The 17,626-nt window shown below is 42.6% G+C and overlaps 1 protein-coding gene across 1 annotated transcript in view; it reads right to left on the bottom strand.

The window, feature by feature from the left end:
* The window catches only part of adgra1b (adhesion G protein-coupled receptor A1b), a 185,033-nt gene that overhangs the window by 149,085 nt on the left and 18,322 nt on the right, over positions 1–17,626 (bottom strand). The window contains exon 2 of the mRNA XM_026189076.1: positions 13,018–13,089. Within this exon, the coding sequence (XP_026044861.1) occupies positions 13,018–13,089 (72 nt within the window). The remainder of the gene's footprint in view (positions 1–13,017; positions 13,090–17,626) is intronic.

Raw genomic sequence — 17,626 nt, 5'->3', positions numbered from 1 at the left:
GTAACCCATCCAAGATCCACTCACAGTGAGGCAACTTTGGCCAGCAACTCACCAGTTAGGAAACCTTCATTAACTTCCATAATTCTGTAAAACTAGCTGTGAGGCAAGTGACCAGCAGCAGAGACCTGTTCAAACGGGCACTATGAACATAAAGAAAATGTGTACAAGCATAATGAGAAACCACACAAAATACAGCTAATACAATTATAATAACTTATATTGTAAACTCAGTAAAATCTACATTATGGCTGTAATGTAGAAAGGAAAATATCTCACACTGGTTTAATCTACATATTAGTGTATACTGACAAAAAAAGCTCCACACTTCCTGCGTAAACAGTTGCAGTTTTTCAGCAAATGCTTTCTAAGGAAGAAAAGAGATTATGCCACCTCAGGCTCTAAGCTCTGAATCTAAAGTAACAGGACACAGTGGCGGCATATAACAGCAAAGTGGAGAAAATGTGAAAAAAAGGAGTAGCTTCAGCACATTAAATATACTTATAGAATATATTTAAGGGGAAATCGAATATAAGTGGTGAGTCTGATAGTAGCCCGACTCAAATAAAAGCCCACTTCTCTCTTCAGCTGAGGTAAACAAAAGCTCTGGCCACTATTGAGTATTTATGACGCGTGCACACACACACACACACACACACACACACAAAGACACACAAACAAATGATAACTACCTTTGGGAGACTTGCCCCACATAGCCGCTGTAGATACAGCTGGAGTAGCTCAAATGAGACGAGTGTTTAAACAATAACCATTTTCTACTCCCCTCCTGCCTGTTTGAGTAGCAGTAGCGACCCTAAGTTTAAACTCCACCATTTGTGGTTAACGTTTGAAAAGCTACTGAAGTGCTTCCCAATTAATTTAAACTGGACTGTATATGTTAGGCAGCTCAGGTTCTCCTGACGCGCGTGATCCCGAGGAGAGCAGCCTGTTTGCAATGTGACGCTAATGGGTGGATTCCTCCACGAATCCAAATGATTACCGCACCGCACTGTTACATTAATAAAGAAGCGTGCACAGGCATTCAGTCGCTGTGATAAATCTCCACATGCAGAACACACCACACACATGCTCCAGACACAATACTGCCTTCTCTTTAAAAGCAAGCCCTATTTAATCATGCGTAGTTCCAATAAATAAATCTCAGTGTTGATTGAATTATCAGAGCGCCATCAGTTTCACTGAAAGTCAAATTCTACTTGAAGTACATAAGCAAATAAAACTGCAGCCTCCTATGGCTACTCGGGCACTCGTCCAAATGGAAAGTGATGCCGCATGACGTATTCGATTGTGTGCACAGTTAATGAAATGAGACCACAAGGTGCTTTCATTAACTGAACTTGCATCGTATTTCTCAGTGGCGCGGTATTGTCTCAGCATTTGTGAATCCGAGGCCATCTTGGTTTTAGAGAACAGAAGACTAATATTCAGAATAGTGACGATACAAAGATACTGCACTCCCACACATAATGCTGCAGGCAAGACTGGATGGGGTAGAGTTAAAAATGGTTTAATGGTTTAACTAACAGTGCACCAACTTGGATAACTCTATAACCTTTTCATCGATTTTATTCCAAAAAATGAAATAAATAAATAAACAACTGTTCAAAGGATTTCAAAATGCTGTGCACACTGTATTTTAGTGATTCCCAAACGTTCAAGCAGATTTTTTTTCTTTCACTTATCTTCACTTAGTAATAGAAGTCTCAGCTGTACAGTCCAGTGGTCTTAGGATAATGAGAACACCTGCATTTTGACTGCTTCCTACTAAAACTCATTTTCACCATTCAAATCAGTCTGCCATCAGCTACAATATCTTGCAGAAAAATAAAGGCCTCATTGCTCAACCAAAACAGAAAGAGCATCCCAGTTTTGTTGATCACCCTCCCCATGTAGCTACAGTGGTGGCCAGTGGAACGACCAGAGTAACGCTGCCGTCACACTAGGGGAAAGTATTGACACCATGTATAATTAACTTACAAGTTTGTTGCCTTTGAAATGGTTGCTTTGTGTGTCATGTTAGTGTGAGTGAATAAGTGTGCCAAGCAATAAAACGGCAATAAGACGGGGTCAGTCTGCTATCAGTTTGTGACTGAATGGGGCCACATTAACAATTACATGCAACCTGTTTATGAATAAATGTTCCCATATGAAGCAAATCTAGTGTGTATACATACACAGAAATTACTTACATTCAGAGTCCAGCCAGATCCTCATAGATCTGGAACTGAAATGCCTCCACAAACAGTGATGCAGTAGCTGCATCAACACATCGGACTACAAACACGCACATTACCACTTCCGGAAGACGATCAAAGCAGCCAAACGTGAGTACAGGGACAGGGTGGAGCAACAGTTTGACAACCCTCGGAGTATGTGGCAGGGACTAAACACGATCGCAGACTTTAGAGGGAAAACCAGCACACCGCAGACCACGGCCTCTCTGTGTGAGGATCTAAACGTATTCTACGCTAGATTCGACACAGCGAACACCATGAGACCGGACAGTGTGTGCACCGCGGATGACGTCAGTGCGCACACTGTGTCTGAGGAGGATGTGCGGAGGTGCTTCAGGAAGGTGAACGCGCGCAAAGCTACTGGTCCGGACGGGATTCCCGGCCGCGTCCTCAAGTCATGCGCGGCTCAGCTGGCTGGAGTGTTCACACACATCTTCAACCTTTCCCTCTCTCTGTCTGTAGTCCCAGCCTGCTTCAAAATGGCCACCATCGTCCCTGTACCCAAATCCTCCACCATCTCCTCATTGAACGACTGGCGACCTGTAGCCCTGACCCCCATCGTAAGCAAATGCTTCGAGAAGCTGGTCAGGGACTTCATCTGCTCTGCACTACCCGACTCACTGGACCCTCTACAGTTCACATACCGCCACAACAGGTCCACTGATGATGCCATAGCCCTGACACTACACACTGCCCTGTCACACCTGGAGAAGAGAGACACGTATGTGAGAATGCTGTTTGTAGATTACAGCTCAGCATTCAATACCATCGTTCCCTCGAAGCTGGACAGGAAACTGCAGGATCTAGGACTGAGCAGCTCCCTCTGCAGCTGGATCCTTAGCTTCCTGTCTGACAGACGCCAAGTGGTCAGACTGGGCAGCATCACCTCATCCCCCATCACACTGAACACTGGTGCTCCACAGGGGTGTGTACTGAGCCCTCTCCTGTACTCACTCTAAACCTTTGACTGCACAGCCACTAACAACTCCAACATCATTGTGAAGTTTGCGGACGACACTACAGTGGTGGGTCTTATCACCAACGGTGATGAGACGGCTTACAGGGAGGAGGTCAGCGCCCTGACCCACTGGTGTCAAGACAACCATCTCACCCTCAACGTCGCAAAGACAAAGGAGTTGATAGTGGACTTCCGGAGGTGCAGAGAAGTACACACCCCCATCACCATCAACGGCGCTGCTGTGGAGAGAGTGAGCAGCTTCCGGTTCCTTGGAGTACATCTGGCTGAGGATCTTACGTGGTCAGTACACACAAACAAAACAGTGAAGAAGGCGCAGCAGCGCCTCTTCTTTCTCAGGAGACTGAAAAGATTCGGCATGAGCCCCCGCATCCTCAGGACCTTCTATCACTGTGCCATTGAGAGCATCCTCACTGGATGCATCACCACCTGGTATGGCAACAGCACCGCCTACAACTGCAAAGCTCTCCAGCGAGTAGTGCGGTGCTCTGAACGGATAATTGGAGGTGAGCTTCCCTCCCTCCAAGACATCTACAGGAAGCACTGCCTGAGGAAAGCGGGGAGGATCATCAAGGACTCCAGTCACCCCAGCCATAAACTGTTCAGACTGCTTCCATCAGGAAGGAGGTTCTGCAGCATCCGGTCCCGTACCAGCAGACTGAGAGACAGCTTTTTCCATCAGGCCATCAGACTGCTGAACACGTCATAGACACCTCAGCTTCACTACTGGAACTTCAACATTATGCACTCCATACTGCACATTAATACCACTGTTTTGCACATATTCAACTCTGTATATTTTTATATATTTTATTTATTGTTTACTCTATTTAATTTGTAAAATATGTACACACACACACACACACACACACACACACACACACGTAGAAAAATATTTAGTATACACATCCAGAAATGCATATACTATTATATATTGTACATATATTTATTAGTTTCAGATGTAGCCATTCTTGTATTTTGCTTGTTTACATTATTGTATTTTGCACAACTCTGTTGCTTGTGAAGCTCGCACACAAGAATTTCACTCACATGTGCTGTACCAATGTACCTGCACATGTGATGTGACAATAAAAGTGATTTGATTTGATTTGATTTGCAGGATGGCAGTTTAACTGCAAAGTCACATAGGTGTCCAGAAACCTCGGTTTAATATAGCAATAAAACATTACAACCATTCGAGTTCTGTCTTGCACAGTGATGTGTCGCAGGCGAATTGCGCTCGTCAGTGCAGACTGTCTGATCTGTCTGATAGTGACTGCGTTCAGTTTGTGGTACTGCAAATATTTGGAGACCGGTTGCATCCCACCAGGTGATTTGTGTAACTGTCTTGCAATTGAAAGTGGTCATGCAGAAGTTAAGTGTGTTACACGTTCATCATCTCGGCGATCAGTTGTTTGCTGCAGCTGCTAGCAGAAAGTCACCCAATCTGAAAAAATTCAGTGCATTCTCTCTGCAACCAGTGTTTTTTATTCAAGTCTCAAGGAGGTTGCTGTCCTATTTTTATCCTAGTGTGACTGAACCATAACTGTAGAAAACTCCCCACTGTCAGAGTAGGTAAACAAAGTGATGATAGAGGCTGACAGGTAACAAAAGAGGAGTTTCCTTAACTAAGAAAGAACTCTGAGAACTGAGAGGGTATAAAAGACTAGATATTCAGTTGGTATTATTTCTCTTAGATCAGTAATAAACTAAAACTGGCTGCTTGTTAAGGTGATTCCAACTGGTTTTGTATTGGTGGAGCAGTATTTAGTACTCTTGCCTTACTGCAAGAAGGTTCTGGGGCGTTTCTGTGTTTTCATCTCCTCCCTGTGCCTGGATGGGTTTTTCCAGGCATTCTGGCTTCCTTTAAAAGTCCAAAGATGTTTGGTCAATTAGTGACTCTAAATTGTAGATGTGAATGATTGTCTGTCTCTCTGTGGTAAACCTGTGGAGATGGACCTGCCTCCTGTCCTATGGCAGCTGGGTTATGCTTAAGCATCCCTATGACCTTGAATTTAATATGCAGTTAAGAAAATGGATCTATGGACTTGAACACATCTTAGCAACTGTTGGATGAATTGCCACATAAAAACCAAATTCATGGTTTCCAGAGGATTGTCGCCACTTACCCTTTTTTTTTTAGCAAATTAAAAAATATCAGATAAAAAAAATTATACTGTTTCTTTTACCTTTTCTATCTACATCCCGCCTTCAGAGTCACCCTCTCCTCCCTTATATGGCTGTGTAAAAATATCCACCTCAGATCAAATCACACACTCAAGCGTGTGTTTAAAAAAATAACAAATTTCTGATATAATTTCGATGACAATTTTGTGGATTACGCTTATTTTTTTGTGATGTTGTAATCTGAGAGGAGAAGATAGCAACATCTAGCCTCAAATGAGTCCAGTCTGAGTGTTACGACAAATTGTGTGGTGGTATTGTATCAATGCAGGGACACCAAGTATCAACATTTTATAGAAACACTTTAGAAATACTATGAACAAGAGGACTCCTCTCATGCAACATCATCCTGACATAAAGTTACCCGAGCAAACTTTTGTTTAATTGGCTGTTAGACAGATTGTGTAAGGTCGCCAACATGTTGCCATCAGTCTTTGTCAGTGAGTCCAGTTCGAGAGGACTCAACTCAAAGAACATGAAGATTGCTGAACGCAAATGTAATAGTTATACAGAAATATAACTATTTCTGTATAACTATTACATTAATAGTTATATTTCTGTGAATTTCGGTGTATGCAGACAACAACAGAGGTGTGATTTTCAACTATTTATGTAACCGACCCCATTCAGTTGCAAAACTTTGCATGTTGCAAAATAACAAAAAATTGCAATAATTGTGGGTACTGAACTGTGTCAATATGTACCCTGCCTTTCCCCTTATCTCAACCAGACTAGGCTCCAGCCTTCCCTAAACCTAAACCTGGATGAAAGGCTGTCCCCATGAAAACTCTAACTGGCTCTGTCATTAACTTGACTAAATGCTAAACTACAGTATATTGGCACCAGACCTGATTGTAATGTGGATGGTGTTTATTAAAACCATTTATTCACATGTTAAATATTCATGGGTGAGTTTGCAGGTGCTTTGAGGGAAGGCCTGGTCACATCCACTGAATTATAACAAACACTCACTGAGACAGATAACCACCTATTGAATTGTAAATAAATGCGTGTTGAAAGCTTACTGAGAAGGGGAAAAAGGCAGACAGTCAGACAGTTCAGTCCAATTAAACAGAGTGAATGTGTATGCATTGTGACAGGCTTCTAGCTACCGTTGCCAGAGCTTAAAACGGTGGACTTCCCTGTGTGTGTTTGCATTATAAAATATTACATACAGTAGGCACCACAGCACCTGTGGGCACAAATTAATTATTCAACCTTCTTATTCGAATTATTCAAACAGTAACCGTAGACCCATGTAAATCTAAAAATAATCTGTATGAACTGCGAATATATTTGTTTTTGGGGGGAAAAGTTTAATATTTCTCAAGCACTGATGGAGTGCAGGCTCCTTCCTAGCTGTTAGGTGAGGCTGTGTGCAGGCAGGAATAGGACCCAAGGTGCAGACTCCGGAGACAGACGTGAACTCAAAAAAGGCTTTAATTTAATACTCAAAATATAACAAAACTAAAAAAAACTCAAAACAAACTTAAACTAGAGAAATGACAGAACACACAGCTAAGAAAATGGTAGATCGCAACACGGACACAGAGAAACACAGGGCTTAAATACACAGAGGGAGTAATCAGGGAATGAATAACAGGAGGGAAATACAGCTGGGGAAAATCAGAACTGACGAGACAAAAGGAAGCGTAAACTGAACACACTAAGACAGAGACCTTCAAAGTAAAACAGGAAACACATAACATAGACTCACATGCAGGCACTACAGAGGGAACAGAGACGTGGGACCAGGGCAGACACAAACACTGACTGAACACGGGGATATAGGAACTAAGGATACATAGAGACGTGAACTAGACAAGGGGATGCAGGTGATAGGGGAGACAGAGCAACTAAAGAAGACAGAGACATAAGCCATAAGACGGAACTCAAAGAAACCAAAAACTAGAAATTATAAATAATAACATAAACTCAAAAACCCTGGGTCGACGACCCAGGCATCCTAACACTAGCGGGTCGATTGGCGGTGCAAATGAAATATTTGTCAGGTTTCACTTCTGACCTAGAAGAAAAGTAGCAGTAAAAGCAGTCACATTTGCAAAAAAATAACCTTTAGTCAAGCAACACTTAAAATTAAAAGAGTTGCACAAAAGCAGCAGATTGGGGGAAATGCTTCTAAGGATTCCAGAAATGTGAAGAAAATTTCTTTGTTAACAGCTCAGCGTCGGTATCCAATTTTGGAACTACCCCTCTCATCAGTGTGAGAGATTTCTATTAGAACAAAACAAAAGGTCAAAGAGAGTGTGAAGTTCTTTTAAGAGACGCTTTTGATGCCCTCTTGCTTGCTGGTTTAGCACAACAAAGCAAACAACAACTCCCAACACTCCCACGTTACACCTGAATATTATAACCAGTCTGTGCTGAAAGTCTACGCTCCTCATCTGCTGCTTGTTTTAATCGTGGGAGACGGTTATTTGTGATTACCAAAACAGAGCGGGAGACGGATTGTTCTTCTGTCTCCCCCTCTGTTTCTCCAAACTTGGTCAGTGAGTCAGTCACACCCATGCTCCTCACATGTTTTACCTCAGCTGCGACCCAGCAATGATCTCCTTTAAAGTAACAATAAAAGCATTCATATTTCAAGCGTGCACTTTGATCCATTTAAGGCTTGATCATACTCCACGTCTTAGGTAAACAAAGGGGGTTGAGGGGGTTATAGCAATGCTTTTGTGTGATACGGGGAAATCTGGAAAATGTAAAGCAAGCTAACACTGCACTAGCAAGCCCAAGTTCACCTGCAGTGTTGTCTTACATGAAAACTAGAGCGCATACCGAAGGAGGATAAATACAATTATGAGTTAAGTTGGTAATAATTACACATAAATGGTTAACAAATTGAAATAGATTGAACAAGTAGCTGTGGCACTACCTAAAAATGTGTTCTGAGTCTTTAATCAGATGGCTTCACTCCATCTATTAATTGTTCTTAATGAGGAAACAAAATGAACTTATTCAATTGTCAATCAGTAATGGAAAGGTTCATTTGAATATTTGATTTTCTTTCTTTTTCTTTTACACTAACACATGTAATCTTAGGCTTTTTTCCCCTTTAAACTGCATGTGGACTGTAAGAATTCTAATAATGCTCTCATTTTTTCAGCTGTCCCTTCTTTTAACCTTTAACCCTTGCAGGAAAACGTCAGGGTCAGTCTGGTTTATGATCGCATAATCATCGAGCATTTCCCGACCTGCACTCCTCACTCGGAGCCCTGGACTTTACCCGGCCGCACATTCTTATGCACAACCGGCCGGGGCGATATGTCCTTCAGCGACCTTGCCACTCCATCATCAATCACCTCCCAAGGAGAGGCGTTCACAGGGAAGACTGAATAAACGTCACTTTGTCAGTATGAACAACAGGACTCGCGAAACTTTTTAAACGACGCTGCCTCACACCTCTGACATCCACTTTTCAGGATGAGCAATTGCAGATGCTACTCTGAATTCTGATACTGTCTCCGGCCTGAGCCGTGGTCCGCTCAGTCTGACGGCCTGCCTCTAAACACCTCAGGGCTAGACAAATAATGTTTGGTCAAATAGACGAAAAAAAAAAAAAAAAGATCCTCTGCTTTCAGTAAAGAAAACATTTGGACAGCCTGCGAAGGATAAATCTGCTGTCATAGCCACTGTCATGATCTCAAAAATACCCACTCCTCTCTCTGACACCTATAATCAACAACATGCTTGAAGCCAACAGAAGTGTGCTCGAAGAATCTCGACCTTATCATTAAGGAATCATTTATTTTCTGTAGTTGCTGTTGGATTGTTACGTTGGACTCTAGATGTTACATAAAGAATGCAAATAGAATATTATAATGTCCGCAATAGTTCCAAATTAAGTGCAATCTTTCTATAAAAACATTTGCTCATGAGTGTAATCGGTATGAGAAGGATATGCCAGCCTCGTCGCGTTCAGACAGACCCTTCGCACAGCGAGGCCTTCTGCGGTGGAAACACATGATTAAGTGGCAAAAGCTAGATTTAGTGTCCTGACCAGAGAACAGAGATGGGCTTTGTTTCTGCTTTGCTCCTGTGGGACCCAGTTTGGCTGACGGCAGTGGGCTGGTGTCCATATGGGGTGGGGGGGGGCATCACCCACAATACAGGAGCCCTCCATTAAAAGGACTCTATCTGGCCTACAGGGGCAAGCAAATCACATCAAAAGAGACTTCTATGGGGGATTAATAAAGTCGCTTAGTGTGCTGTATAAATTCCATCATTCATCAACGATGATAACAATAATGATGATATATATGAGTCCAGCCCCTAGCTAGGATTAGTAAGTTACAAGCAAAACAGTATACTCTCATCACGGAATTGGACTGGGAAGCCTAATAATGCTCCCCCATGACCTCGGATGAAAAAGTTAATGCTCATTTGGTTCAGAGTGAAATTACTATTAAAATGTTTCCTCAGACCTTGTCTCCAGAGCACCTAACCTTTCCCAAGCGCCCCTGTAAAACCACTGTAGTGATTTTCATGAAAAGTGCTACATTTGATTAACATTCAACTGATGCCTAAACCTAAAAATATGAGTGCATCGAGTTTTCACGCTCGTCTTTTCTGCTCTGCTTGTCCAAAAGAGCAAGTGCACTAAACTAAGATTCTGAAAATAATACAATATATGTTTGCATGTTCTCTAGCTACTCCTAGATGAGTGGACCAATCTTGATGTAATTTTGCATAAACACTGCCTAGGGCAGGGGTGTCCAACTCCAGGCCTCAAGGGCCGGTGTCCTGCAGGTTTTAGACGTGTCCGTGATCCAACAGAGGTGATTTAAATGGCTAAATTACCTCCTCAACATGTCTTGAAGTTCTCCAGAGTCTTGTAATTATTTGATTCAGGTGTGTTGATCCAGGGATCTCTAAAATATGCAGGACACCGGCCCTTGAGGCCTGGAGTTGGACACCCCTGTTCTGGGGTAATGTGAATGCTAAAATACATATGACTTATACAAATATCTCATACAAAATCCCCAAATCATATATAGTTATACATTTGATAGTTCAATTGAGTGTGTTTTTGTGTTTGTTATGCATTTTAACCGTCAGTGCAAATATTTAAACTTTTTGGTGCAGCTGAATGGCCGCTGATTATCGATCAAAGAAATAAGCCACTATAAAAGCATTTAAAATTTAGAAAATACTGCAGCAGAGCAGGCAGCAACATTGTGGGGATAAGAACACAATGTTTGGATAAGCATCATATTATAAGAGACTTTATAAACAACCTGTCATGTATTAAATCTTCTATATGAATTCATCATTAATTTTGCAGTATACATATTATTTAATATATTCTTCATTTTACTAATTTATATTGTTTAGATTTGACAACTAATAAATAATCTAATAAGTCAGTATTCTGGTAAATTTACCAGTATATAGATCTTCCATCAATGAATTATTAAACTGTGTGCTTATTGTGCCAATAATATATCTGGTACCATATATTTGTACGCAGAGTATATCACAAACACACGCATACTAAAATGAAAATCTGCGAAATGTTTCATGTAATCACGATTTTAAAAACTACTGGACGCTGCCAGGCTACCCTCAGCCTCCTAGTAGATACACCTATGTTATCACTTTGAAAATCATACATGACATCTTTCTCGATTTATGGTGTTCACAAGATCTTCAGAAAACTTGGACTCTCACCTTGACCTTAACCTTGAAGTCAACCTCACTGAGATTCAAACTCATCTCAGACTTTTAGTAGATGCACCCATGGAACGAATTTCAAAATCCCACGTCTCCTCGTTCTTGAGTTCTCACATTCACAAACTTGGGTGTCACGCCACCCACCCGCCTGGTGGTGTGACGATATTACCCCCTCAGCCTTTTATGGCAGAGAGGTTAAAAAGGGATGAAAAAGTGACAGTTATTCTTGACAGTTATTGTTTATTGAGCCAACACCAAAGCAAAGACCGGCGTGCAGTGCAGGGGGTTATTTTGAAGCACTTTTTTTTATTTCAGTGGTCCACAGGACATAACAACTGCATATAGAGAAAAAAACGTCAAATCTACTAAAAACCTCTACCAACTTCCACCTTCTATGTTTGCTGGATTTCAGTTTGTCATTCACAGAGTATTTTGTCTGTTTTATTATGTCTGTGCCTAAACTGAATTAGAAAGGAAACAGATTGCCTCAGAATAAAAATGAATGAAACTAAAATTATCTGCATATCTAGAGCCATCGTTAAATAAGAAAAGATGTGCAAATCAGTTTCTGTTTCATTTAAAAAAAACAAAAAACTTGCAGTGGGATCCAAGTTTCCATTCCTGCCCCAAACGGTCTGTTTGTTGAAGAACATTGAGAGCGCAGCTGCAGCAAGAGTGGTGCAAACATATACACATGCCTTATTAAGCTTGTCAATCAGCTGCCAATTCTCCACAACCCTCAGATCCATTCAGTCAGCCAGCCGTACAGGAAGGCAGTCAGTCGGCTGTGCCAGACGAGGGAACAGCTGGCCGCCACTTTCAACTCACTGAGGCTACCTGGTTTGGCATCAGCTTCCAGCAACAGGCGTATCTCTGCCAAATGCTGCATGTGGCAGGAAGAATGGAAAGACTGAACCAAGGGAGTGAGGTGAAAGAAGGGATAGGCCATGCAAACTGCTGCTCCAAAAGGTCAGGTGCGACAGACCTTTGGCTGAATGTCCTTAAAAGCCTCGCAATCATCATCTCCATCACTCCAATGGAACTGGAGAGAGAGTCGGACAATTTAATGGCACTAATAGGGCCCGGAGAGACAGGTGACACCATCCTGTAGGTCACCAGGCGACACAGCCACCCAAAAAGAAGTGAAAGAGAGGCAAAATTATACCGCTGCCATTATTCCAATCTAAATTTAACTGTCAGTCAGCAGTCGGCGGAGACGGGGGCCAAAACTGACTGTAATAATATTCACAGCAGTCACTGATGTAGTTTGTGTGCGCGTGTGTGTGTGTTTTGGCGTGAGTGGTGAGCTTAATATGTGTGCTTTCACATGCACATACCTCTGGGAATGACTGACTGAACAGAGCAAGTTATCAAGCCATCCGCTCTGTGTGATTTCAGCCCCTTTCTGATTTCCTCATCAGCCAGTGTCTGTGTCACCATCAGGTAGAAAAGCAGCTATCACCGGGCTGCACGGAGGTGAAAGCAATCAATAGCTGACTTCAGGGGGGGACACAGGAGGAGCTATCATGGAGCTCATCATCAGGCTGTATGAATACAGCCCTCTGGGAGATTGCATATGGTGCGAGAGTCATCGGCACGAGCCCGCCACAGTCAGTCACACTGTCAGAGCACCCTGATCTCACACTGCATTAGTCCCTAATATGATGCTATATATTATCGCTTTTAGGACATTTACTGTGGCAATTGTGGTTAAGCGCAAGGGCTGGAAGGTAAAAGAAAAAAAAACACACTGGCAAGCCTCCTGCAGGGTAAAACCTGACAAGGATCTCCTAATTCCCACCATGTCCCCTGTTTGCCTTTTCCCAGCTACAGTGCAATACTGCTGCTGCGATGACAGCTATTAGGACTCTGGGGAGGACAAAACATTAAAGAGTGCTTGATTTAAGTACTCACAGCTTTTCCAGGGCAGCCAAGCCATAGAAGGAGCCGTTCCTCAGCAGAGAGATCTTGTTGTTACTCAGGTTTCTGTTTAGGGGCAAAAGATATGAGAGAGAGAGAGAAAGAAGTCGAGGTGAGCATGCAGAGCAAGTAAGAGGAGGCGCATTTGTAAATATCACAAAAACAGAGCTGGGGGAGATTACTTATTCAAATGGCTGATAAATTGTTTATCCTCTGCCTGTCAATATGTTGGCAAGAGATAAGGATTTATGCCTGATGAGATTGCGGCTGTAAATTACTCATCCAAGCCACGTTTTGGACTTGTTTATGGCCATTTGTGGTTAAGATGTGTAATGATCCAAGCCATCCACCACCCCCCACATGCCCCCTCCTGCACTCCTTCATGTCAAAATATCGGCCTAATAGAAAAGCTTAAGGAAACGCCAGGTCAGCACAATTCAGTCATCCATTGCTCACACCACAACAGCAAACAAATCAATGAAATGCACTGCAGGGATCTTTAAGTGATGAATTAATATTCAGAAGAGACGCAGTGCCTCCGTTTTGATTATTTCTATGACAGCCATCACTGCTTTTTCTCTTTTTTCCCCCTTTTTTGGGGATGAATTATGTCTGGGCTGGATGTAAAATGAGAAACTATGTTTCTCTGAGTGATGCATGTGTTTGGGGGAAATAGAAAAATAGCGCCTGGACAGGACTTCTCGGAGAGTACTTGAAAGCACAAACACACGCACACAACCTTATCGTGTCGCAAAAACGTAGGAAAATCCAATTTAACGCACGCTACACTTGCGGTATTTCTGTTAAACCTCTGTTATCTATCCGCAGAAATGAGCACAGCTAAAACAAATAAACACACATGGGGCATATCAAGGTAATCAGGTGGGTTTTTTTACTGTAGAAAAAACAAAACAAAACCCAGAGTGACTTATTAGACCACGTAAAACTCGGGCGCCTGCTGCGGGTGCGAGAGGCATTTCAGATAAGGGCCCGAGTCTCCTCGAAGCCCGCTGCAGTAATTACTTTTGCTATGTTTGTCGAGAATAACATGACCACACAAAGTCACCTCTGAACCAGTTACTGCTGGAAATACAACGATACAGCAGACAAGAACAGGTAGTTCAGGGCTCCACTCTGAAATAAATCTCTCTCTCAAGCCGGACTTCCATGAGCAAATTGGCAAATAAAGACTTTTTGAGTTTTTTTCATTATACAGATTTCCTCAGATTTCCTTAAAACAGCGAGACGGTGGTAATACATGATGTATGTTACAATGCACCAATTATCCCTTTATTCTTCTATTTAGACAATTCAGGGTTGGAGACTGTCCCATGAGGTCATGAGGTGACAGGCAGGGAGAACGTGTAAACTCCACACAAAAGGGCCCAGGCTGGCCAGTGGGTTCAAACACTTCCCTGGCAGTGTGAGACAGTGCTAACTACTGCACCGCCACGCCACACCTAGGGTTTGTGTCTCAGTTCAGAAGCCTGGTGCCAATCAATCATATCCAACCACACAGACACAGTTAAAGGAGATTAAAGCTTTTATAAATTAGAAACTACTCACTACACTACTCACTGTCTATGTGAAGAGGATTGCTTGTAGCTAAAAACCAACAGAGAATTGTGATTTTATTTTGTAGTTTCAGATCACAGAGGTTGTTGACTTTCTCCTTTACTTTATATCTTTTAACCTCAGCACAAAAAACAGCAGTGATGCAAAAATGAAAGCACAAACAGAGCTCAAAGGAGAGACACTGTTTATTATGTAACAGTTACATAGCCTGTATTAAAAAGACGAAGGTAGCCACCGTGTGATCATCCATCAGTTTTGCTTTTGAGTTAGTATTTTGTGTCGTTTTGTGAGTTTGTTTAGTGGCTAAAGAGGCTTTTTGTTTTCAACAGATTGGTGGGTTCCTTGTTATTAGCTAATGCTAGCAAACTTGCTAACCAAGCTTCCATGAACAATATGAATGCATTAATTGCGTTACACATTATATGAATGCAAACACCTGCTAATTAGTGTCAAGCAACAAAAAACTAAAAACTAAAAAAATTAAAGTAAAAATTTCTATAAATTTATTGAAATTAATACACATAATTTTCTCATTCACATTTAATTAGAGTAATTAAAGGTAATAGTATTTATAGGTACTGTTGGGGTAAAAAAAAGAAAGAAGGTATTTTCTCTGCAGACACATGGATGCAGATGCAACTTTACACATACACTGAACAAAAATATAAACGCAACACTTTTGTTACTGCTCCCATTCCCCATGGGATGGACGTAGAGACCTAAAATTCATTCCAGATACACAATATAACCATCCCTCCCAAACAGTGGTCACAAATCAGTCCAAATGTGTGGTAGTGGGCACATCTGCTATATTGAGATAATCCATCCCACCTCACAGGTGTGCCACATCAGGATGCTGATCTGACATCATGAGTAGTGCACAGGTGTACCTCAGACTGCCCACAACAAAAGGCCACCCTGGAATGTGCAGTTTTTTGCGCTATTGGGGGTCTGAGGACCCAGAACCGGTCAGTATCTGGTGTGACCACCATTTGCCTCATGCAGTGCAACACATCGTCGCATGGAGTCTATCAGATTGTCAATTGTGGCCTGTGGAATGTTGGTCCACTCCACTTCAATGGCTGTGCGAGGTTGTTGGATATTCGTGGGAACTGGTACACGCTGTCGTATACGCCGGTCAAGCACATCCCGAACATGCTCAATGGGTGACATGTCCGGTGAGTATGCTGGCCATGCAAGAACTGGGACATTCTCAGCTGCCATCTGCCCTGAACAATGTGAACCATGATTCATCCGTGAAGCGCACACCTCTCCAACGTGCCAGACGCCATCGAATGTGAGCATTTGCCCACACAAGTCTGTTACGGCGACGAGCTGGAGTCAGGTCAAGACCCCGATGAGGACGACGGGCATGCAGTTGAGCGTCCCTGAGACGGTTTCTGACAGTTTGTGCAGAAATTGTTTGGTTGTGCAAACCAATTGTTCCAGCAGCTGTCTGGGTGGCTGGTCTCAGACGATCTTGGAGGTGAACCTGCTGGATGTGGAGGTCCTGGGCTGGTGTGGTTACACGAGGTCTGCGGTTGTGAGGCCGGTTGGATGTGCTGCCATATTCTCTGAAACGCTTGTGGAGACGGCTTATGGTTGAGAAATGAACATTCAATGCACGGGCGACAGATCTGGTTGACATTCCTGCTGTCAGCATGCCAATTGCACGCTCCCTCATTGCTTGTGGCATCTGTGGCATTTTGCTGTGAGACAAAACTGCACATTCCAGGGTGGCCTTTTGTTGTGGGCAGTCTGAGGTACACCTGTGCACTACTCATGATGTCAGATCAGCATCCTGATGTGGCACACCTGTGAGGTGGGATGGATTATCTCAATATAGCAGATGTGCCCACTACCACACATTTGGACTGATTTGTGACCACTGTTTGGGAGGGATGGTTATATTGTGTATCTGGAATGAATTTTAGGTCTCTATGTCCATCCCATGGGGAATGGGAGCAAAAACAAAAGTGTTGCGTTTATATTTTTGTTCAGTGTAGCTGTAGGCTATGGTGCAAGAGTCGGGGGGATGATGATATACGCAGCGCTTATTCTGCAGCCCAGACTCACATAATTTTAAATACAACTCCAATGGAGATTCAAGGTTTTATATCTGCTAAAATATTGATTTCTCCAGCCAGCTCTTAAATCGTCTGCTGCAGGGCTGCTCTCTCTCGCTCTGTGATGCTGTGGATACGTACATACCCATGTGATCTGCTGCCTTGAGCTCTCCTTTGCATGTTGTGTATCTTCTTGTCAGCCAATGGCCACTTCACTCACTTACGCACACACATTCAGACAGATAGACAGTGGCAGATTTGCACAAGGTCAGATCCTTTTATCACCTTCCACCACTACCTTCCCATCTTCTTTTAACACAATGGGCTGTGGGAATGATCACCCAGGTTTAAGGAGAGAAGGCCAATTAGAATGTGGTGTTGATTTCTTCTGTGACGACAGTGCTCTCGTTATGGCTACATGCTCATTTTTAACCCCAGGATTAAGCAGCGGGATCCCACAATGCATTGTGCTGAACGGGCAACTCGCCGGCCAAACTGCTCAGGGTGCAGAGTGTGCACAATGAAAATGTACTTGTGAAGGCACAAACAGACATGCAAACTAGGCATGAACTCACAACAGGAAATAAATATTTGGTCTTTTTGGTCATGAGAATAAACAATTCTATAAAGATTTCTCTCGGTTTTTGGCTGAAAGGTTAAAAAATGATATTTGCACTTGCCATTTTTTGCACTTGCACTGGAGAATTGTCTCATTTAATTGAATAAGTTTGCTTCTGGGTGATATTTGGGAAAAGCACCTCTTTCTGCTCACAGTTGTCTTGGCAGGAAAAGCTAAATTGATGACAGGAAGTCCCCTCTCAGCAAAAGGCCAGGATGGACGCAAACTCGCGTCAGCAAATTTGTGTCAACATCTAAGCTTGTATTTATATTTTGACCTACCCCAATAGCAAACTTCCAAGGAGATCGTATCTCTATTACTTCCAAAATGACTCTTTTTTTTT

The sequence above is a fragment of the Astatotilapia calliptera genome, chromosome 13 (assembly GCF_900246225.1).
Source record: "Astatotilapia calliptera chromosome 13, fAstCal1.2, whole genome shotgun sequence".
In the NCBI taxonomy this organism is placed as follows: domain Eukaryota; kingdom Metazoa; phylum Chordata; class Actinopteri; order Cichliformes; family Cichlidae; genus Astatotilapia; species Astatotilapia calliptera.
This window is presented reverse-complemented; position numbering and strand designations above follow the sequence as displayed.